Source organism: Capricornis sumatraensis, chromosome 5 (genome assembly GCF_032405125.1).
Source record: "Capricornis sumatraensis isolate serow.1 chromosome 5, serow.2, whole genome shotgun sequence".
NCBI lineage: Eukaryota > Metazoa > Chordata > Mammalia > Artiodactyla > Bovidae > Capricornis > Capricornis sumatraensis.
In genome coordinates this window covers 75,999,030-76,022,744 of record NC_091073.1, presented here as the reverse complement: position 1 = coordinate 76,022,744, position 23,715 = coordinate 75,999,030, and the positions used below count along the sequence as shown (strand labels likewise).

Genomic DNA, 23,715 nt, shown 5'->3' with positions numbered 1-23,715 from the left:
CTTAATTAAAAAGAACTATTATATTTTTTGATAGTTCATGTTATTAGATAACTAATTTATAAGCCAGTGAATTGGCTTGTTAGGGGCAATTGTTTCTTCACACTGTCCAATAATATCCCAACAAGTAAGGGAGATGGGATTCTGCCAGGTGTTAGAACATTATTTATTTTATTCACAGCAGAGTATGGAATGAAGGTGTCAGGGCAGATGCTTTCAAGTTTGACAGCCTGGTGCAACTGGAGCACCAGGGTGGATGGTTCCACACCCGCACTCACCATTTCACCTAACCTCCTCACCAGTTTCTCTCTGCCTTTCCTGCCTGTCAACTCTGAGACACCCAAAACCCAGTTTTCACTCAAAAGGGGAAGATAGGGAAAGTTCCAAGACCCCTCACCTCAACTCTCCCCTTTGTGATTAAATAACCTGGAACAGGGTGGGTAAACTAAGTGAGAATTTTTTGATAGGAACATTAAGAATGATATCTGAATTCAACTCCAGAGAAGAGCTCTACCAGGGGACAGTAAAGCCTTAGCAGATGTTCTGAAACTGCTCATAAGAAAGTGCTGGAGAGTGGTCCTCCAGGTATAATAAGCTCTAAAATCTCTGGACTCAGTGGGGCTTCGGCTGGTCCAGTCTGGGCCTTCAGAATCAGATGACATGGGGCTGCCTGGCAAGCAGAGTGCAGTTGATCTGTCTCACTCTTCCATGAGAATCCTTCAGTTCCATCACAGAGTACTCCCCAATGTGTTATACGGTTGACCCTTCAACAGCACAGGTGATTAAGGCCACCCACCCTCTGCACAGTGGAAAAATCCCCCTAAACTGTCTCTGCAGTTCCGTGTTGGCAGATTCAACTAGCAGCAGATGTTTAGTACTCTAGCACATATTTCTTGAAAATAATCCACATATAAGTGAACCTGAGCAGTTAAAATCCACGCTGTCCACTGTAGCTTCCTTCAAGATCTTCGGTTTGAGGAAGTGTATGTTTACTCTTCTCACTGTAGCGGAGGTGTGTCACCTGTTGGTTGTTGGGCCACTGGGTTAGGTTTTGGCTACTGACTGAGAGCTCCCACTTTCAGATTTGACCACAGGCACTAGCTCAGTCAGGGCCTCCTGATAGTTTGGGTACTCTTTCTGGCCACAGAAAGAGTCCTGTGTCCCATAGGCTGTCTCAGCCATTCAGCAAGGTACCAGTGAGGGCTTTGCATACACTCTTGAAAAGAGTGTTAGTGTTTCAGAAGATGTAGCAGATGGAATCCAAAAATCTTGCCCATTAAGGAATACGGATTCTGGCTGTCAGCTTGAAGTGGTTTTCAGAGACACAGATGGTGGTGAGGTTTCATCCTGTACAGATAATTGTAGCAGTTCTGACTTCCAGCTGTAGCAGTCTTGGACCATCCTTCATGAGGAGGCAAGGTTTGCACTTGATATCCCAGAGTCTGGGATAGTCAGATATCATCTCCTCTTTGAAGTCTTTGGGGGCATGAGGCCTCTAGGGATATGAGGTCAATTTCAAGATTTCATTGTGCATCTCATGATTTACTTTTTCTCAAAAATTAATAGCAGTACAAATACCAGATTCTTGTCAACCTTAACCAGCACACCATTCACCCAGACTGACTTTCCTAACCTGTGCTGAACTGCAGCAATTTACCCCACCCTCTTGCCTCCTCAGCCCAAGTTCCCTGGAGCTCACCATCCAGGTCATTTCCCTAGTGAACTGGGAGAAGACCAAGCCAGGCTTGGCCTGAAAACATGGTTATTTACGGGATCTATGGTAGTTTTATTAAGTGAAAGTGAAAGTCACTCAGCCGTGTCCAACTCTTTGCAATCCCATGAACTATACAGCCCATGGAATTCTCCAGGCCAGAATACTGGAGTGGGTAGCCTCTCCCTTCTCCAGAGGATCTTCCCAACCCAGGGATCGACCCCAGGTCTCCCACATTGCAGGCGGACTCTTTACCAGCTGAGCCACAAGGGAAGTCCAAGAGTACTGGAGTGGGTAGCCTAGCCCTTCTCCAGGGGATCTTCCTGACCCAGGAATCAAACCAGCATCTCCTGCGTTGCAGGTGGAATCTTCATCAACTGAGCTGTCAGGGAAGCCCAGTTTTATTAAAGCTCTATTAAATATACAAATTAGTTTGGGAATGTTTGGCAACTCTAGATTCCCTTTTCACAACATGGGATATGACTGGCTTATAAGTTTTTATTTAGATTTCATATATTAAAAAATCAGTAACAACTTATAAAGATCTTCAAAATAACCAAGAATATATTTCACAGTCTCTGCCACTTTTCTTCCTGTTTAATTAAGCATAAAATATAAAAATTTAAACATTTCAAGAACCAATATAGAAGATATTAAAAAAAAATCTTCTATACAACTGGCAGTTTTAACACCAGCTAGATATTTGATGATATTAAGGAATTATTGTTATTTTATTAGATGTACTAACAGTATTGTTACATTATTTTAAAACAGTCCTGATCTTTTACACATAAGCACTCAAATATGATATCTGGGATTTGCCTCAAAATTAACGTAGGACAGAAAGTATATAGGAGTATGAAACAAAATTGGCCATGAGTTGCTAATTGTTAGAGCTGATAATTATTGGGTTTGCTGTAGTATCTCTTTTTGTATATGTTTGGAATTTTCCATAATAAAAATAAAGACAAGTGTAGAATGTCCAAAGAAAGAAAAAAGTCCTCATTAAAAAAAAAAAAATACTCATGAAAAGTAGAGCTGACTATATTTATAGCCACAGGCGAAAATATTAATACTTCTGAAGATTGTTGATTCTGTTGTTCCCTGCCCAGAGTACACTTTGGACCTCAAGCAAAATTATGAAGTAGACTTTGCTTATATTCTTTATTTCCTAGTGTTGACTTCATCTTAACTCCATATCAGTTTTCTTTCTGCTTGTTGTAGTTGCACATTTTTCTCCCATTCACCTCTTTAATTCTGAAATTGTAACTTACTTCTTCCTACTGAGTTGGAGACCTAAAGATGAAGCTGTCCCAATTAAAGTGCAAGAGAAGACTGCTTGGGATAGGGTTTAGGAAGGCAGAAGTTGGGAGTAGTTCTGATGTTTGAGCATTTGGAAGAATTACTGATAGAAATGTGAGAAGTCTGTTGGAATATTGTGGGGAGAAATTTGTAGGAGTCCTATATGAAAAGCACTAACTGTTGATTTTATGTAAAAATTGCCAGTCTGGAAAGAGGGAAAGGTAAAAGCTATACTAGTACGATTAGCTAGTACTAGTCTAACAAAAATAAATAATGCCTAAAATGAGTATGTCAAAAAGTAGCAGTATTAGCATATTATCCAGAGATATAGTTATGATTAAAAGAAACTGCAAATTCAATGTAGTTACTTATGGATGGGATCATTTAGGAGGGAGTCTGACAGCATGGAACAAAGAACTACTCTATTTTATTATAAGCAACTTAGTAATACAGTGTCTTTTTACAATGTTTATGTTTATTTTAATAAAAATATTTTAAAAAACAAACTACAGTATTAGTATACTTATTCTAAAGATGCATCAAGGGAAAAAACTTATTAATAAAACTAATCTGAATAAAATTAAGACTGTGATTTTGAATGTAGTAGGAATCTAGCTTCACCTTCTTCAAATGCATATCCAGTTGCCCCAAATCCATTTTTTGAAAAGGCTGTTCTTTTCTCCTTTGAACTATCTTGCCACTCTTGTTGAAAATTTATTAACCATAAAATGGGTTTATTTATGGACTCTTATCTGTCTATATTTATGCTGGTATCACAGTTTAGATTACTACAGCTTTTTAGTGAGTTTTAAAATTGTGAGTCTTCTAGCTTTGTTCTTTTTGAGGATTGTTTGGCTATACTGGATTTATTTTATTTCCCACATGAATTTTAGGATCCACTTATCAACTTCTACCAAAAAGGGTGGGGGAAACTGAGATTTAAATAGGGACTGCATAAACCTATCAATCAATTTGAGGACTATTGCCATCTTAACAATATTAAGTCTTCTAACCCATAAAATTTGGTATCTTTTTATTTATTTGTCTTTAATTCTTTCAGTGATATAGTTACACTGTAAAATCTTGCACTTCTTTTGTTACATTTGTTTCTAATGATTTTATTGATTTAATGCTATAGTAAAAGGAATGGTTTTGTTAATTTCGTTTTCAGAGGGTTCATTGCTAGAGTATAGAAGTACAAATGATTTTTGTACTTTTTTGCAACCTTACTGAACTCATTTATTAGCTCTAATAAGTTTTTTGTATATATTCCTTAAGATTTTCTGTATATGAGGTCATATCATTGGCAAAAAGGGAAAGTGTCATCCATTTTTTATCTGGGTGCCTTTTTCTTTTTGTTTCCTGGCTGCCATGGCTAGGCCCTTCAGTACAATGCTGAGGAGAAATGGCAAAGATAGACATCCTTGCCTTGCTCCTGATCTGTGGCAAAGCATTCAGCTTTTCATCACTAAGTGCAATGTTAGCCATGGGATTTTTGTAGATGCTCTTGAGCAAAGGAAAATTTCCTTCTGTTCCTAGTTGAATTTTTTTTTTTATCATGAAAAGGTATTTGATTTTGTCAAATGCTTTTTCTTTGCCTGTTGAGATACCATGTGGTTTTGTTCTGTTGATAGTGTATAACACTGATTATCATATGTTGATGAGCTATGTTGTACTCCCGGGATAGATTCTGCTAGGTCATTGTGTACAGTCCTTTTCATATGTTGCTGGATTCAGTTTGCTAGTATTTTATTAAAGATTTTTGCATCTGTGCTTATAAAGGATATTGGCTGTAGTTTTCTTGTGATGTCTTTGTCTGAATTTAGTTTCAGGATCTCACAGAATAGTTGGAAAGTGTTCCTTCCTCTTCTACATTATTTTTCAAGTTTGTAAAGTAATGATTTTAGTTCTTTTATATTTAACAAAATTCAATAGTCAAGTCATCTGATTCTGGGCTTGTTGGAATGAAATTTCTTGATTACCTAATCTTTTTATTTTTTTTAAATTGGTTTCTTAGAATTTTGTGTTTCTTAAGTAATTTTTTAAATTATGAAAAATAAAAAGAAAGTATAAACTTCTAAGTATATATTCAGTTCAGTTCAGTCGCTCAGTCTTGTCCGACTCTTCGCGACCCCATGAATCGCAGCACGCCAGGCCTCCCTGTCCGTCACCAACTCCCGGAGTTCACTCAGACTCACGTCTGTATTAGATAGTCTGATAAAGCCCCAAACTGCATGTAAAAACCTGTCCTGTTGCTAATTCATGGGAAGTCAATTTGAAATTTATACTGTTTAACAGTTCAGTTTTTCTAATGTGTTTTTCAAGAATGTTTATTGTTAATGTATTTTTATTTGATTTATTTTAAAATCATATTTCATAATAGCTTGGAATTTAAGGTTTGCTTCTGTTTTTTTAATACTGCTTTTATCTCAGCAGCAATGCAGCAAGTGTTGGATAACCTTACGGAGCTGCCCTCATCTACGGGAGCAGAAGAAATAGACCTAATTTTCCTCAAGGGGATTATGGAGAATCCTATTGTAAAATCACTTGCTAAGGTATATTGATTTATTTGTAAGATAACTAAATTCTTTTTAAATTGTTTTTACAGAGGTCTTTTCAGATTAGTGTTTTAGAACCTAAGTGAGGTATAACTTAGGCTTAGTTAGCAAATGATAACAGTTAACAACTAATGAAATCTTACTTTACGCAAAAATCAGACTATTTTGCCTTCTCTGTTGACTTTAAAGTTTTAGGGAAACAATAACTGAACAGTTGTATTATAATGGAAGTCTGTGAAAAGGAATCTGATTTTGTCTCTGTTTTCAACAACAGCAAGGTACTGATTTCCTTCTTTTTTGTTAGACCATTTACCTGTTTTTCAATTTAGTTCTTGACTTCCTATAACTAGTTCTTTTTGAAAATTTTTTTTATAACTGGATATTTTATATCCAGTTATATTTCCATAGTCAACTCTGTAGTAATCATTTTTACTCATCCAAAAATATAGTTTTACAACCATTTTTGTTTTATTTCAGTTACAGTGTTTCCCACAGTAATTTTTATAAATCTCACTGAAACTTAGTGTATTAACTGTTTCACAACCCTGCCCTCCCATTCTTCAGATGATTTCTTGCTTTTAAGAACCTATGCCATACACTGTCTCTGACCTTTTCTTTCCTTTATTTTTTAAATAAGATATTGAATATAGTTCCATTTGCTATTCAGTAAAATCTTGTTATATCTCTGACCTTTTCTTCATGTAACCATCTTGTCATTCCTGGAGTGTTGATTTTTATCCTCTCCTGAGATCATTTTTTGTAGCATAGTCTGTTACTTGTTTTCTTCTAAGACTTCTGAAAAATCATACTTTTCCTAAGTGTTCTAATAGTAAGAGTGAGTGAGTGATGCAGTTCTTCATTTTATTCATAAATGTAATCATTCTAAGGTCACATGATAGGAAGGCTTTGGTTCCCAAGTAGAAACTAATCCACTTACAGATCACCCAACTAGAATTTTTATTTTAGTCATATTTGACTGCAGTCTTTCCAAAATTTATTAGGTATTACTTTAATAATAATATATAAGATATAATTTACCTTCAGATTTAAGTTTCTTGTCGCAAATATCAATCACTATCCTGTGTTGAGATAAATACTTCAGTTTCTTAGAAATAAGTAAGTTAAGTGTTAGTCGCTCAGTCGTGCCCAACTGTTTGCAACCCCATGGAGTACAGCCCACCAGGCTCTTCTGTCCATGAGATTTTCCAGGCAAGGATACTGAAGTGGGTTGCCATTTCCTTCTCCAGGGAATCTTCCCAACCCAGGGATTGAACCCAGGTCTCCTGCACTGCAGGCAGACTCTTTACCGACTGAGCTACAAGGGAAGCCCTAGAAATAAATAAGGGCTGTTTAAGCCTATTAGTTAAATGGCTCATTCTGAGCTCTTACTGCCACTTTAAAAATAGTGTTTTATTCCTCCCTTAATATCATACCCACCTTACTGTTGGTTGTTAGTTTTTATTCTCAGTGTACCTTTTAAACCCCATCCTCATGTTTATTTAATTTAAAGCTTTTAGATATAGATCAAGAAACTCAATTGTATTATGCGAGGCATCTTATAATGTGCTTATTATTTATAAGAGTTTTTAAAAATTGCTATTTCATCTTTGCAAAAACATTATAAATTGAAAACTAGGATTTAAAATAGAAAAATTATCTGCCTAAGGTCACTTATCTAGGAAATGACAGAAATACTTAGGCCAGGTCTTGTTTCTTCAAATTCTTTTTTCTTTCTTCCACAGAGCAAGTTGTGTGTCTCTCTGTGTATATTCTTGAGAATTTCTGTGCGTAAAAAAATTACTGATTTTTGTGTCATTGATGTTGGCCTTACTGAAGGTCATTTTGTTCACTATTCTCAGCAAGTGAAATGGCTGCATAACTTTTGAGCAGCTGAAATGCTATTGTGATCTTTTGATGATAAAATTGAAATAGAAAAAAAAAAAGAATCACTCAGTAGTAAACAACATTCAAGCAGCTTCTCAATAAATAGAAGCAGTGGTAGTTGAATATTCCTGCATTGAAGGTAAAGAAATCCCAGAAGGAAGAAAGGACTTCTGCTTCCAAGAAAGAGATGTGAAGTCACAGCAGGCCAAAACTCCCAGTACCAGTAGGGGGAAAGATGGATTAACTGCTGAAGAAACAGCGAGGGTACATTCCTAGGCTTGTGGACAGGCAAGAGCGTGCAACTAATAATCATGAGAAGAACAAAAGAAACAGTCTTATAAATAATCTTTTTAAAAGTTTATATACAAAGACTTTTAATTAACATTTTTAATAAAGGAAAGAGGGAAAAATAAAGACATTTAAAATATTACTGGAAAATAAGAGTCAAAAAGAATCAAATGGTTATTCGAGAACTCAAAAATATAATATGTGATTAACAGCTCATGTGATGGGTTTAATAGAAGACTAAACACAGCAAACAAGAAGACTAACAAATTTGAAGACAGGTCAGTTGGAAACATCTAAACTGAAATTCATAGGCAGGTACATATAGAAAAGACAGTATGTGAGACATACTCAAAAGGCCAAATACACATGTAGTTAATATCCCAGAAAGGGGGCCGGGGGTGGGGCAGAAGAAATAGTGCAAGACACAATGGTCAAGAATTTTTAAAACTAATGAACAACATCAACTGAGAAATTCAAGAAGCCAAATGAAGCCCCTGGCAGGGAAAATCAAAAGAAAAACATTCCTTTGAATATCACAGTCAGACTCCTGAAAATCAAAGAAGAAGTGAAAATTTGTAAAGTCCCTGAAGAAGAAAGACACATTACCTTTAAGGACAAGCAGTAAGACTAATAGCTATAAAACAGGAACTATGAAAGTCATAACAGAGTGGATTGAGATCATTAAGGTGCACAAAGAAAAACACTGCCAACCTCAAATTCCCTCTTCAGCAAAAACAACCTTCAGTAATAAAAGCAAAATAAAGGTTTTCTTTTTAGACAAAGTCTCAGTAAAATTATCTCCATTTATTCAGGAAGAAATGCAAAAGGAAGTTCTTCAGGCAGAAAGAGAGAACAACAGAAAGGGAGTAAACATAAAATAATAAACATAAAATAATACTGATTTTTAGGATGAAGTGATGGTAGTGTCTTGTAGCATTGATAGCATGTATATAAATGAAATATGTGAAGATGATAGACCAAAAAGAAGAGACTTTGTGATTCAGACAGTAAGATGCTTTTGTTATCAAGGAAGTGGTCAAAGTAATATCTTAAGGTTGTATAAAAAGGTTAGGGATGCATATTGAGATCTTTAAGGCAGCCACAAAAGTAAAATTATAAGAATGAACAAATTCCACCCAAACCTTAGGGTGAGAAAATAGACTTGAATTACCTTCACTCCAGAAACAACTAGAAGAGTTAGCAAAAAGGGTGGAAGAGAGTGACCATCTTCAGATACGGGACAACAAGCAGCACAGGACTGTGATGCCTGAGAGAAAGGAGAGAAGTGAGGTGAGCATTATGAAACTGTCTCAGGCCTGTTTCCATGTCTAGTGCAGAAAGAAGTATAAACAGCCCAGCAGTCTTAATAGAGCTCAGGATTTGGGGAGAAGGAGGTGACTGGACCTTGTGTGGCAGAGTACTAGGAAGGAGGAAGCTAACCCAGACCAGCCCTGGAGATCTGCTTAGGGATGCCTTCAAATCTCTGGCTGAGTGCTGACCTGTGCATATGTGAGGCATGCCTCTGGAGTCCAAGGAAAGATCCACTGGAAAGCACAGTAGGCCAAACAATTTCCAGGGGCTCGAAAGGAATGGGGGGTAGTTTAGTTTGCATTCCCACTAGCCTGATTTGAAAAGTCCTCATAATATGCAGGACATTGGGCATAGTTCACACTAAGTTTCTTATAACAAGTCTAGGAAACTAGTTACAGACTACAGCAAAATCAAACTAAAAATTAATAACAAAGTTATTCCCCAAATCCCCAAAGATGTCAAAGAGCATTTTTCTAAATAGCCATGGATCAAAGGAGAATCACAAAGAAACATAAAATATATTTTGAATTGAATAACATGAAAATATATAACAACTTCTAGGGTGTAGCAAAGCAATGCTTAGAGGGAAACGCCTGTATTAGAAAAGAACAGTGTTTAAATCAGTGATTATATTGAGAAAATAGAAAAAGAACAAATTAAAATATGCAGACAGCAAATAATAAAGATGAGTGAACATAAAAAGATGAAAAAAATCAATATAACTTTGAATATATTAATAAAATTGGTAAACCTCTAGCTAGACACAAATTATCATTATCAGAAATGAAAGAGAGGACATTGCTGCAAATCCAGCAGACATTGCAAGAATAATAAATATTATGAACAACTTTGTGGCAATAAATATGATAACTAGAGGAAGCTAATTTCTTGGAAGACACAAATTACTAAAGTCTACAGAAGAGTGGATACCCTGTATCTGTTTTTTTATAATTGAATATTTGCAGTTTAAAACCTGAAGCTTCAGCCTGGATGACTTCCAAAGAAAATTCTATCAAACATTTAAGGAAGAAATATTTTACATTATTTATTCTAGAAAAAAAGGAAAACATTCCCAATTTTGTTTTACTAGTCTTGATGTTACCCTGATATCAAAACCAGCTAAAAAGAGTTCAGTTAAAGAAAACTGCAGAATAGTATCCTTAGTGAATGTAGACTGAAAGTTCTTAAGAAAATATTAGCAAATTAAATCTAGCAACTTACAAAAAGGGTAATACCTCATTACCAAGTGACTTTTGTCTTAAAAATACAAGCTGCCTTCACATTTGATAACGAATAAATGTCACCATTTTAATGATATAAGAAAAATCATATGATTATATTCATAGTTGCAGGAAAAGCATTTTATGAAATTCAACATCCATTCTTCATAAAAACTCAATAAACTTAGAACTAAATTGCCTCAACCTCATGAAGAGCATCTGTTAAAAACCCATGGTTTACATTGTCCTTCATGGTGGAACACAGTGACTTCTTTCTAAGACCACTTCTATTCAACTTTTATCACTTATGTTCAGCTTGGTACTAGGAGTCTTTGCTAATGCAAAAAGACAAGAAAAAAAAGGGTATACTGATTGAAGAAGAAAAAATTAACTGTCATTATTTAAGGATGATGTTACCATCTATGTCAAAAATCCTAAGAATCTACCACAAGTGGGTTTTTTTAAAAAGCCCTGTAGAACTAATAAGTGAATTTAGTTAGCCAGGAACACAGGATAAAAACTACTCTATGATAATTAATTGTATTTTTATATGGTAGCAATGAACAAATTGGAAATAGTAATTTAATGTAATAGGAATAAAATTTTTTAAATGTAAGACCTATAACTGGAAACTAAAAGACATTGTTTAAAGGTATACATGTATACTTACATAAATAAAGAAATTGGAAGACTCAAAATTTTATAATGTAAATTCTCTGCAAATTGAGCTGAAGATTCAGTATAATCCCAGCCAGAATTTCTACTGTGGATACTGAAATTTATAATGGGCCAAGACCAGACAATTTGGAAAAGTACAAAATTTGATGCCTTCCACAACCTGGAAGGATTTCAAAGATTATTGTGACTCTGTAGTAATAAAGACAATGTAGTATCAACGTATAGATCAATGGCACAGAATAGAGTCCAGAAAGAGACTACCACATGTGTGGTCAACTGACTTTTTGCACCATGATAATTCAGTGAAGAAATAATAAATAGTCTGTTCAATAAATGTCACTGAAACAGTTGAATATTCATATAAAAAAAATTTTCCCCCACTCTGTATCCTAAAATTATCTAAAAATAGATCATAGCTCTAAAAGTAAGAGCAAAGACTAAAATATTCTAAAAGAACACATAAGGAAAAAAAAAAATTCTGTGACTTTAGATTCTTAGGTAAGACATAAAAAGCATGAGGCATAATGAAAATTTTGATTAATTAGATTTCCCCTGAAAAAGACGCCAAGAAAAATAAGGTGTGCTACAGACTAGAAGAAAATATTTGCAGAACATATATCCTAAAAGGAAAGCTACTCATTTATTGCTGGTATGGTATCAGTAATGCAAAATGGTACACCTACTTTGGAAGATAGACTGGCAATTTCTTACAAAGCTAAGCATTGTGTTACCACATACTCCAGTGATTGTGCTCCTGACATTTACCCAAGTGAACTGTTAATTTGTGTCCACACAGAACCATACACATGAATGAATGTAATGGCTTTATTCATAATTGACAAAGCTTGGAAGCAACCAAGGTGCCCTTCAGTAGGTGTATGGATAAACAAAGTGTGGTACATCCATACAATGGAATATTACTCAGGAATAAAAATAAATGAATTACAAAGCCATGAAGGAACCTTCATGAACTATGGATGGAGGTATGGGACATTGTACAGGAGACAGGAATCAAGACCATCCCCAAGAAAAAGAAATGCAAAAAAGAAAACTGGCTGGCTGAGGAGGCCCTACAAATAGCTGTGAAAAGAAGGGAAACAAAATGCAAAGGAGAAAAAGGAAGATAAACCCATTTGAATGAAGAGTTCCAAAGAATAGCAAGGAGAGATAAGAAAGCCTTCCTCAGCGATCAATGCAAAGAAATAGAGGAAAACAATAGAATGGGGAAGACTAGAGGTCTCTTCAAGAAAATTAGAGATACCAAGGGAACATTTCATGTAAAGATGGGCTCAAGAAAGGACAGAAATGGTATGGACCTAACAGAAGCAGAAGATATTAAGAAGAGGTGGCAAGACTACACAGAAGAACTGTACAAAAAAAATCTTCACGACCCAGATAATCACAATGGTGTGATCACTCACCTAGAGCCAGACATCCTGGAATGTGAAGTCAGGTGGGCCTTAGAAAGCATCACTACGAACAAAGCTAGTGAAGGTGATGGAATTCCAGTAGAGCTATTTCAAATCCTGAAAGGTGATGCTGTGAAAGTGCTGCACTCAATATGCCAGCAAATTTGGAAAACTCAGCAGTGGCCACAGGACTGGAAAAGGTCAGTTTTCATTCCAATCCCAAAGAAAGGCAATGCCAAAGAATGCTCAAACTACTACACGATTGCACTCATCTCACATGCTAGTAAAGTAATGCTCAAAATTCTCCAAGCCAGGCTTCAGCAACACGTCAACCATGACCTTCCAGCTGTTCAAGCTGGCTTTAGAAAAGGCAGAGGAACCAGAGATCAAATTGCCAACATCCGCTGGATCATGGAAAAAGCAAGAGAGTTCCAGAAAAACGTCTACTTCTGCTTTATTGACTATGCGAAAGCCTTTGACTGTGTGGGTCACAATAAACTGTGGAAAATTCTGAAAGAGATGGGAATACCAGGCCACTGACCTGCCTCTTGAGAAACCTATATGCAGGTCAGGAAGCAACAGTTAGAACTGGACATGGAATAGACTGGTTCCAAATAGGAAAAGGAGTACGTCAAGGCTGTATATTGTCACCCTGCTTATTTAACATCTATGCAGAGTACATCATGAGAAACACTGGGCTGGAAGAAGCACAGCTGGAATCAAGATTGCCGGGAGAAATATCAATAACCTCAGATATGCAGATGACACCACCTTATGGTAAAAAGTGAAGAGGAACTAAAAAACCTCTTGATGAAAGTGAAAGAGGAGAGTGAAAAAGTTGGCTTAAAGCTCAACATTCAGAAAAGGAAGATCATGGCATCTGGTCCCATCACTGCATGGGAAATAGATGGGGAAACAGTGTCAGACTTTATTTTTTTGGGCTCCAAAATCACTGCAGATGGTGATTGCAGCCATGAAATTAAAAGACGCTTACTCCTTGGAAGAAAAGTTATGACCAACCTAGATAGTATATTCAAAAGCAGAGACATTACTTTGCCGACTAAGGTCCGTCTAGTCAAGGCTATGGTTTTTCCAGTGGTCATGTATGGATGTGAAAGTTGGACTGTGAAGAAAGCTGAGCGCCAAAGAATTTATGCTTTTGAACTGTGGTGTTGGGGAAGACTCTTGAGAGTCCCTTGGACTGCAAGGAGATCCAACCAGTCCATTCTGAACATCAACCCTGGGATTTCTTTGGAAGGAATGATGCTAAAGCTAAAATTCCAGTACTTTGGCCACCTCATGCGAAGAGTTGATTCATTGGAAAAGACTTTGATGCTGGGAGGGATTGGAGGCAGGAGAAGAAGGGGATGACCGAGGATGAGATGGCTGGATGGCATCACTGACTCGATGGACGTGAGTCTGAGTGAACTCCGGGAGTTGGTGATGGACACGGAGGCCTGGCGTGCTGCGATTCATGGGGTCGCAAAGAGTTGGACACGACTGAGTGACTGAACTGAACTGAACTGCTGTGTTGTAGCTTGGTGAAAGTTCCACGTGAACTTGAGAAGAATGTGCACTTTGCTGTTGGATGAAATCGATCGGTGTTTTTGTTCAGTTCAGCTCTGTCCTTACTTATTTTCTGCCTGCTGGATCTTAGAGGAGTATTAATCCAACTATAATAGTGGACTAATCTGTTTCATATTGAAGTTCTGTCACATTTTGCTTCACATATTTTGATGCTCTACTGTTATGAGCATTTACATTATGGATTGTTCTGTCCTTATTATTGTGTAATGTCTGTTCCTAAAGGAAATCATTCCTGAATATTCATTGGAAGGACTGATGCTGAAGCTCCAATACTTTGGCCACCTGATGCAGAGAACTGACTCACTGGAAAAGACCCTGATTCTGGGAATGATTAAAGGCAGGAGGAAGAGGGGACAACAGAGGATGAGATGGTTGGATGGCATCACCGATTTGATGGACATGAGTTTGAGCAAGCTATGGGAGTGGTGATGGACAGGGAAGCCTGGTGTGCTACAAAGGGTCGCAAAGAGTCAGCACAACTAACAGACTGAACTGAACTGAATGTTTGTTCCTGATCATTTTCCTTGTTCTGAAAACTCTCTGAAATTAGTATAGCTACCCCAGCTTTCTTTTGATTAATATTAGCATAGAGAAGGAAATGGCAACCCACTGCAGTGTTCTTGCCTGGAGAATCCCTGGGATGAGGGAGCCTGGTGGGCTGCTGTCTATGGGGTCGCACAGAGTCAGACGTGACTGAAGCGACTCAGCAGCAGCAGCATGGTATAGCCTTCTCCTTATTTTACTTATACTCTACCTGTGGTTGTTGAGTTGCTAAGTCATGTCTGGCTCTTTGTGACCCCATGGACTATAGCACGCCAGGCTTCCCTGTCCTTCACTGTCTCCCAGAGTTTGCTCAGACTCATGTCCATTGAGTTGGTGATGCCATCCAAGCATCTCACCCTCCATCGTCCCCCCTCTCTTCCTGCCCTCGGTCTTTCCTAGCATCAGAGTCTTTTCCATTGAATCAGCTCTTCCTATCGGGTGGCTGAAGTATTGGAACTTCAGCATCAGTCCTTTAATGAATATTCAGGATTGATTCCTTTAGCATTGACTGGTTTTATCTCCTTGCAGTCCAAGGGACTCTCAAGAGTCTTCTCCAGCACCACATTTCAAAAGCATCAATTCTTTGGTGCTCAGCCTTCTTTATGATCCAACTCTCACATCCGTACATGACTACTGGAAAAACCATAGCTTTGACTGTATGGACCTTTGTCATCAAAGTGATGTTTTGGTCTAGGTTTTCTTCCAAGGAATGAGTGTCTTTTAATATCATGGCTGCAGTCACCATCTGCAGTGATTTTGAAGCCCAAGAAAGTAAAATCTGCCATTCTTTCCATTTTTTTCCCCATCTATTTGCCATGAAGTGATGTGACTGAATGCCATTGATCTTCATTTTTTGAATAGTGAGTTTTAAACCAGCTTTTTCCCTCCTCTTTTACCTTTATCAAGAGGCTGTTTAGTTCCTCTTCACTTTCTGCCATTAGGTAGTGTCATCTGAATATCTGAGGTTGTTGATATTTCTCCTGGCAATCTTGATTCCAGCTTGTGATTCATCCAGCCCAGTATTTCTCATGATGTACTCTGGATATAAGGTAAATAAGCAGTGTGACAGTATGCAGCCTCGACGTTCTCCTTTCTCAGTTTTGAACTAGTCCTTTGTTCTATATCCAGTTCTAATTGTTGCTTCTTGAGCTGCATACAGGTTTTTTCAGGAGGCAGGTAAAGTCATCTGGTATTCATCTCCCTTTAAGAATTTTCCACAGTTTATTGTGATCCAAACAGTTAAAGGCTTTAGCGTAGTCATTGATGCAAAGTTGATGTTTTTCTGGAATTCTCTTGCTTTGATCTCTGCTTCCTCTGCCTTTTCCTAATCCAATTTGTACCTCTGGAAGTTCTCAGTTCACATATTCTTGAAGCCTAGCTTGAAGGATTTTGAGCATTACCTTGCTGGCATGTGAAATGAGTACAATTGTGCCATATTTTGATTGGCATAGCGAACACCCTTTCCCAACAACACAAGAGATTACACATGGACATCACGAGATGGTCAGTACAGAAGTCAGATTGGTTATATTCTTTGCAGTCAAAAATGGAGAGGCTCTATACAGTTAGCAAGAACAACACCTGGAGATGATTGTGGCTCAGATCATGAGTTTCTTATTGCAAAATTCAGACTTCAATTGAAGAAAGTAGGGAAAACCACTCAGCTATTCAGGTATGACCTAAATCAAATCCTTATGATTATACAGTGAAAGTGACAAATAGACTCAAGGGATAAGATCTGATCCAGTGCCTGAAGAACTGTGGATGGAGGTTGATAACATTGTACAGCAGGCGTGACCAAAACCACCTCAAAGGAGAAGAAATGCAGAAAGGCAAAATAGTTATCTGAGAAGCCTTATAAAGAGCTGAGTAAAGAAGAGAAGTGAAAGCCAAATAAGAAAGGGATAGACATACCCTACTGAATGCAGATTTCCAAAGACTAGCAAGGAGAAATAAGAAAGCCTTCCTCAGTCATCAGTGCAGAGAAATAGAGGAAAAAATAGAATGGGAATGATTAGAGATCTCTTCAAGAAAATTAGAGGTACCAGGGGAACATGTCATGCAAAGGTGGGCACAATAAAGGACAGAAATGGCAAGGACCTAACAGAAGCAGAGGGACTAAAAAGAGTTGGCAAGAATACACAGAAGAACTGTACAAATAAGGTCTTAATGATCCATATAACCATAATGATGTAGTCACTCACCTGAGCCAGTCATTCCTGGAGTGTGAAGTCAAGTGGGCTTTAGGGAGCATTACTATGAACAAAGCTAGTGGAGGTGATGGAATTCCAGCTGAGCTATTTCGAATCCTAAAAACTAATGCTGTTAAAGTACTGGACTCAGTATGCCAGCAAATTTGGAAAACTCAGCAATGGCCATAGAACTGGAAAAGGTCAGTTTTCATTCCAGTCCCAAAGAAGGGAATGCCAAAGAATGTTCAAACTACTGTACAATCTACATCTATTTTTACATTTAAAGTGGTCTTTTTTTTATAGACAGCAAGATACATAAGTCTTCTTATTGTTTGTTCTTCTACTGTCTGTTTCAATTGAGCATTTTATATGACTTCATTTTTTTCTCCTTTTTAAACATAGCTATTATATTTATTTTTAATTTGGTGGTTTCCTGTTGATTTTAAATAAAGATTTACAACTAATCTCAGTCCATTTCCCCTATATTACTTCACTGTATTACTGCACATGAAGTAACTATCTTATAAGAGTATTTCCAATTTCTCCCTTATAGCCATCAGTCATTTCATTTATCCATAAGTTATAACCACCAAATACATTGTTGCGATTAATTTGAAGAGTTAATCTATTGGAGTAAGAATTTTTTTTTAGATTTTATTTTACTTTATTTTTTCTTTAATGATCTTTTTTTTTTTTCTTAATGGAGATCTGGTTTTTGGATCTATATTATTTTCCTCTCTGAAGAACCTCTTTTAATGTTATTTTCAATGCCAGTCTATTAGCAATAAATTCCTAGTCTTTCTCAGACAGTCTTTATTTCTCCTTCAAAAAACTTAAATTTTTTAAGGATAGTGTGACTGTTTAGCTGTATTTCTAGGTTGATAGGATTTTTTCTTTCTATTTCACTACACACTCTTCTTGCTTCCATGATTTCTGGAGAAGTCCTGTGTAATTCTTATCCTTGCTCCTCCATAGGTAGGAATATTTTTCCTCCAGTTTCTTTCCAACTTTTCTCTCTGTCTTTGATTTTTGCACTTTGAATATGAGTGTTTGGTGATATCTCAGATTCCTGGATCTGTAGCTTGGTGTCTATCACTAATTTTTAAAAACTCTGTCATTATAGCCTCAAGCATTCTCCTGTTTCTCTTTGTCAGTCTGCTCTTCCCCTTATATGTGTGTTACATCTTCTTGCAGTCGTCCCACAGCCCTTAGATTTGTTCTATTCCGTTCGTGTCATTCCTTTTTTATCTCTGATTTCAGTGTGAGACGTTTCCATCGGCATATCTTCAGGCTCACTGATTGTTTTTCTTTTTTTTTTTTTTTCACTCAGTCATGTCCGACTCTTTGTGACCTCATGGACGGTATAGTCCATGAAATTCTCCAGGCCAGAATACTGGAGTGGGTAGCCTTTCCCTTCTCCAGGGGATCTCCCCAACCCAGGGATCAAACCCAGGTCTCCTACATTGCAGGTGGATTCTTTACCAGCTGAGCCACAAGGGAAGCCCTCACTGATCGTTTTTCATGTGCTTATTGGCCATTTGTATATCTATGGGGAAATGTTTATTTAGATTCTTTGCCCATTTTTGAATCAAGTTTTTGTGTGTGTGTTGGATATTGGGAGTTTTACATATATATCTTAGCTATTAATCCCTTATCAGATATATGGTTTGCAAATATTTTTCCTATTTAGTTGATTACCTGTTTACTCTTGATATTATCTTTTGGTGCATAGTTTTTGTTTGCTTTTTGTTAATTCTCAAGAAATTCTTTTACCTATTTTTTTTTCTGTTGTTTCCTCTGCCTTTGGTGTCTTAGCCAACAAATCTGCCATTTACAGTATTATGAACCTTTGACTCTGTTTTCTTCTAATAATTTTACAGTTTTAGGTCTTACGTTTAGGTCTTTGATCCATTTTTGAGTTGTTTTATATAGTGTTAGTGATCCATTTTCATTCTCTTGTATGGGAATATCCAGTTTTCCCAGCTGTGTTTACCACCCTTGTAAAAAATTATTGGACCATACATGTGAGCATTTATTTCTAGACTGTTTTCTATCTCATTGGTCTGTATGTCTGTCCTTAAGACAGTACCACACTGTTTTGATTACTGTAGCTTGGTAGTAAGTTTTGAAATTAGAAAATGTGAATCTCCCACTTTATTCTTTTTCATAATTGTTTTAGCTATTCTGGGTGCCTTGCAAGTCCATATAAATTTTAGAATCAGTATGTCAATTTCTACAAAGAACTCTTCTGGAATTCCAGTAGACATTGTACTGATCATTCTAAGGGAGTATTACCATCTTAACAGCACAAAGTTTTTAGATCCATGAACATGAATTGATTTTTCATTTAAATCTTTATTTCTTTCAACAATGTTTTACAGTTTTCAGAGTGAATTTTCACTTTTGTTAAAATTACCTTAAGTAGTTTACTCTCTTCAGTGCTATTGTGAATGGAATTTTTTTCTTAATTTTCTTTTCATATTGTTCATTTTTAGTATATAGTATATTGATTTTTGTACATTAATCTTCGATCCTGCAATCTTGCTTAACTTGTATATTGGTTCCAATAGTTTTTTAGTGGATTCCTTAGGATTTTCTCAATACAAATCTATGAATAAAGATGGTTTTACTTCTTTCTTTCTAATCTGTATGCCTTTTATTTCTTTTTTTGGAACTTTTTTCATTGGCCTTTTTATTTATTTTAACTGAATTATAATTGATTTACAGTGTTGTGTTAATTTCTGCTTTACAACAGAGGGACTCAGTTATACATATTCATTTTTTATTTTTTTTTTCTGGACTAATTGTCATGTCTAGGACATTGAGTACAAATGTTGAATACAGTGATGAGAGCAGACGTTCTTGTTTCCAATCTTAGGGGAAAACTATGTGTTAAATACAGTAATATTCACTATTGAATATAATAGTACCTGTGGGTCTGTATTCTGCATTCTAAACCTTGATTTTTTTTTGCATATTCATATCAATATCTTCAGAGAACCTTTGTTCTCTTTAAAAGTGGCATAATATTCCATTGTATTGAGTATATCAAAAAAATTTAGTCAAACTTCTGATAAATACTTAGATGGCTTTTTTACTTATAAGTCATGCTGTAATATGCAGTCTTGCTACATGTTATTTTACACCTGTGTGTATATCTCTAGGATAAATGTTAAAAAGAATTGTGTGATTTTGGTTGTTTTAGTCATACTGCTCACTAGTGTGCTTCCACCAGGGAAAAAAAAAAAGTGAGAGTACATGTCTTCTGACATATTCTCAACAACATAATCAGTCAGTGCAGTTCAGTCACTCAGTCGTGTCTGACTCTTTGCGACCCCATGAATCGCAGCACGCCAGGCCTCCCTGTCCATCACCAACTCCCAGAGTTCACTCAGATTCACGTCCATCGAGTCGGTGATGCCATCCAGCCATCTCATCCTCTGTCATCACCTTCTCCTCCTGCCCCCAATCCCCTCCAGCATCAGAGTCTTTTCCAATGAGTCAACTCTTCGCATGAGGTGGCCAAAGTACTAGAGCTTCAGCTTCAGCATCATTCCTTCCAAAGAAATCCCAGGGTTGATCTCCTTTAGAATGGACTGGTTGGATCTCCTTGGAGTCCAAGGGACTCTCAAGAGTCTTCTCCACACCACAGTTCAAAAGCATCAATTCTTCGGCGCTCAGCTTTCTTCAGAGTCCAACTCTCACATCCATACATGACCTCTGGAAAAACCATAGCCTTGATTAGACGGACCTTTGTTGGCAAAGTAATGTCTCTGCTTTTGAATATGCTCTCTAGGTTGGTGATAACTTTCCTTCCAAGGAGTAAGCTTCTTGTAATTGCATGGCTGCAATCACCATCTGCAGTGATTTTGGACCCCCCAAAAATAAAGTCTGATACTGTTTCCACTATTTCCCAATCTGTTTCCCATGAAGTGATGGGACCAGATGCCATGATCTTTGTTTTCTGAATGTTAAGCTTTAAGCCAACTTTTTCACTCTCCTCTTTCACTTTCATCAAGAGGCTTTTTAGTTCCTTTTCACTTTCTGCCATAAGGGTGGTGTCATCTGCATATCTGAGGTTATTGATATTTCTCCCAGCAGCCTTGATTCCAGCTTGTGCTTCATCCAGCCCAGCGTTTCTCATGATGTACTCTGCATATAAGTTAATTAAGCAGGATGATAAAAGAATTTTATCTTTGCCAGTCTCAAAGAAATTAATATTTCAGTATAGTTTTAGTTGCATTTTTCTTATGAAGTAGGTTGTGTATCTTTTCATATGTTTAAGAAGTATTTGAATTTCCTTTTTTGTGAAGATTTATTTTGTGAATATTTTTTGTAAAGATTCTCATTTTTAGTTTTTTGACATCTGTTTGGTTCTTCTAATTCTACAAGTATCTCTAAGAGTGGCTCACCTCCCTGAGTACCTTGAGATACAGTTTATCAAATCTAAGAATTTGAGCTTTTTTTGGTTCACTGAGATTACTCATTAGATAATTCAATTCTAATTTAGTTATACTTATTTCATCCATTTTTTTCAACAAAACATACCTCATCTTTTTTGATATGTATGTAGTAGCAAAGTAAAAATTGAATTCTCCATTCTCTTTTGTCTCATTTCTACTTTCTGCTCAAATTTTTACCTATTTTTTGATTATTTGTGGATTGCTGTTTGTCTTAGTTCAAAAATCTCTAGAATAAAAGATGCCTGTTGTCCGTAGTCAGTCTTATCTCCTATTTATTTAATCTCTTTTTAAAGAAGTAGTTAATTAGCAACTGCTGTATACTTAGCCATGTTCTAAGAAGAAACAATATATAGTATTTTTGTTTTTAACAGATAAAGATAAGGTTACTACACATAATAATTACAGCATTATCAGTATTAGATAATAGCATTTGTCACTTTACATACACTGCATAACTTGTTAAAAATTTTGTTTACCAGCATGGATGAACTCTGCTTGTGCAAAATACCCAGAAGTTTTGAAAGAACTTTTTCTTCCCTGCAGCACACTTTTCTAAGGTGCAGTGGTGAATAGGATTCTTAGAACTAGGCATACAAGAGGGCTAGGCTATATTTGTATCAATTCCAAGTATTCTACAAAGTCAGTTATAGCGAGTTCTTCCAAGTGCTTGTGGCAAGAGAAATATATTTCTATTGAGTTGTGTTAGGTTTCTAATAATTCTTTTTCTTAAAGGAAACAAAACACGTTTATTCAAATAGCATATGACTCATTTCTGCCTCTCTGGTAAGTTTTCAGTATTCCCTTTGTCTCTCTTGTTTGATTGTCTGTGCTGCATCGCTTCAGTAGTGTCTGACCCTTGGTGATCCTATGGACTATGGTCCTCTAGGCCCTTCTGTCCATGAGCTTCTCCAGGCAAGAATACTGACATAGATTGCCATGTCCTCCTCCAGGAGATCTTCCTGACTCAGGGATCAAACCCACATCTCTTAGTCTCCTGCATTGGCAGGTGGGTTTGATTAGTTAACTTCAAGTTGGTACTTGCCTCTCCAGTCAGTCAGTCAGTCAGTCAGTCAGTTCAGTCTCATCCAACTCTTTGTGACCCCATAGACTGCAGCACACCAGGCTTCCCTGACTTGCCTTTTGAAAACTACTAAATAAATTTTGACTTGAGGTCTCAACTTCTTTCACATTATACTAGAACTTTAAAAGTTACATATTAACAAATACTGACCTATAGTTGCTTTCTTGGAAATACTAAAGTTTATCTTAATTGAACCCAACTATATTTCAGAAATTGATTTTCTATATTAATTATAGCTGCAGTTTCACTTAAAAACATTTTCTTTCTCTGAGGATTTATGTGTTGTGTAGTGACATTTTTTTCCTACCATAGAAGCAGTCTGTAGGGTTGATGTGCAGACACCTTCAGGTATGTTTATTTTTATAGCATACTTCTGACCTCTACTTCACTTCCTCTTTCTCTTTCGCTGGTAGTCTTTCCACATTCCCTCCTGTTCTCTCACAGTTTAGGAACAATAAGGTTGGTCAAGATAGAAAGGAAGGGAAAGGTATTAGAGTTTTCAAGCCAGTGATCTTTCCTGTTCCTCTACTTTTCCCAAAGACTTCAATTTAATCAAAAAGTCTTAAGTAACATAGGATATTGTAGAAAATATATTGGCTTAGTCCCTGAAAATTTTAAGGTAGTCATCATCTGTTACCTGGAGCAACAGGTAATTCTTACAGCTCTTTGAGCAAAAGAATGGAGATTGACAGTGTGGGTGGTCGTCTTGAACCATAGGAGTATAATTTAGCACATCTACACTGAAAGAGCCATGCTAAGAAGCAACAACTCAACTAGCAGTCAGTGAGAGCATATGTCACACTTTTAAATGATTGAGAATAATGTATAATATTTTAGATTAAATAATTAACTGTAAGATGATGATAGGGTAGCTTACTGTATAATCAAAAAGTTGAATAAGATTTAATAGGTAAGAGCTCAAGTTTGATGATGATGGACTATCTCACTTAGTTGCTTACCAGTAGTGTGAACTCAGGCAGTCACTTTATCTCATTTTGCATCATCAGGGTCTGTCTGTAAGGTGAGAATGATAACAACATACCTACCTTAGCTGACTACACTCTGATACTGAACTTAGAATATATTTACTGGCACAAAATAAAAGCCCTCAATAAATGCTCAAGTTCTTTTCTTCCTTTTTTTAAGCTTTCATATACTATCATTAGAGTATTAAGACTATTTGCAAGATTAATCATGCTAAATTAAATTTTTTTTTAAACAACAAATATTTATATTAAACAATTAGCAAGGGTTTCCCTGCTGGTCCAGTGGTTCAGAATTTACCTTACAGTGTGAGAGACAGTAGTTGGATCCCTAGTCGGGGAGGATCCCACATGCCACAGGACAACTGAGCCTGTGTACCACAACTAATGAGCCTGCGCTCTGAAGCCCATAAGCCACAGCTACTGAAGCCTGTGCTCCACAACAGGAGAGGCAACTGCAATGAGAAACTCTTGCAACTAGAAAGTAGCCCCTACTCTCTGCAACTCA

General features: G+C 36.6%; 1 protein-coding gene across 1 annotated transcript in view; it reads left to right on the top strand.

The window, feature by feature from the left end:
- Window positions 1-5,448: 5,448 nt before the first annotated feature.
- PALS2 (protein associated with LIN7 2, MAGUK p55 family member) overlaps window positions 5,449-23,715 on the top strand; it is a 54,383-nt gene continuing 36,116 nt past the window's right edge. Inside the window, exon 1 of the mRNA XM_068972894.1 lies at window positions 5,449-5,565. Coding sequence (XP_068828995.1) covers window positions 5,449-5,565 — 117 coding nt within the window. The remainder of the gene's footprint in view (window positions 5,566-23,715) is intronic.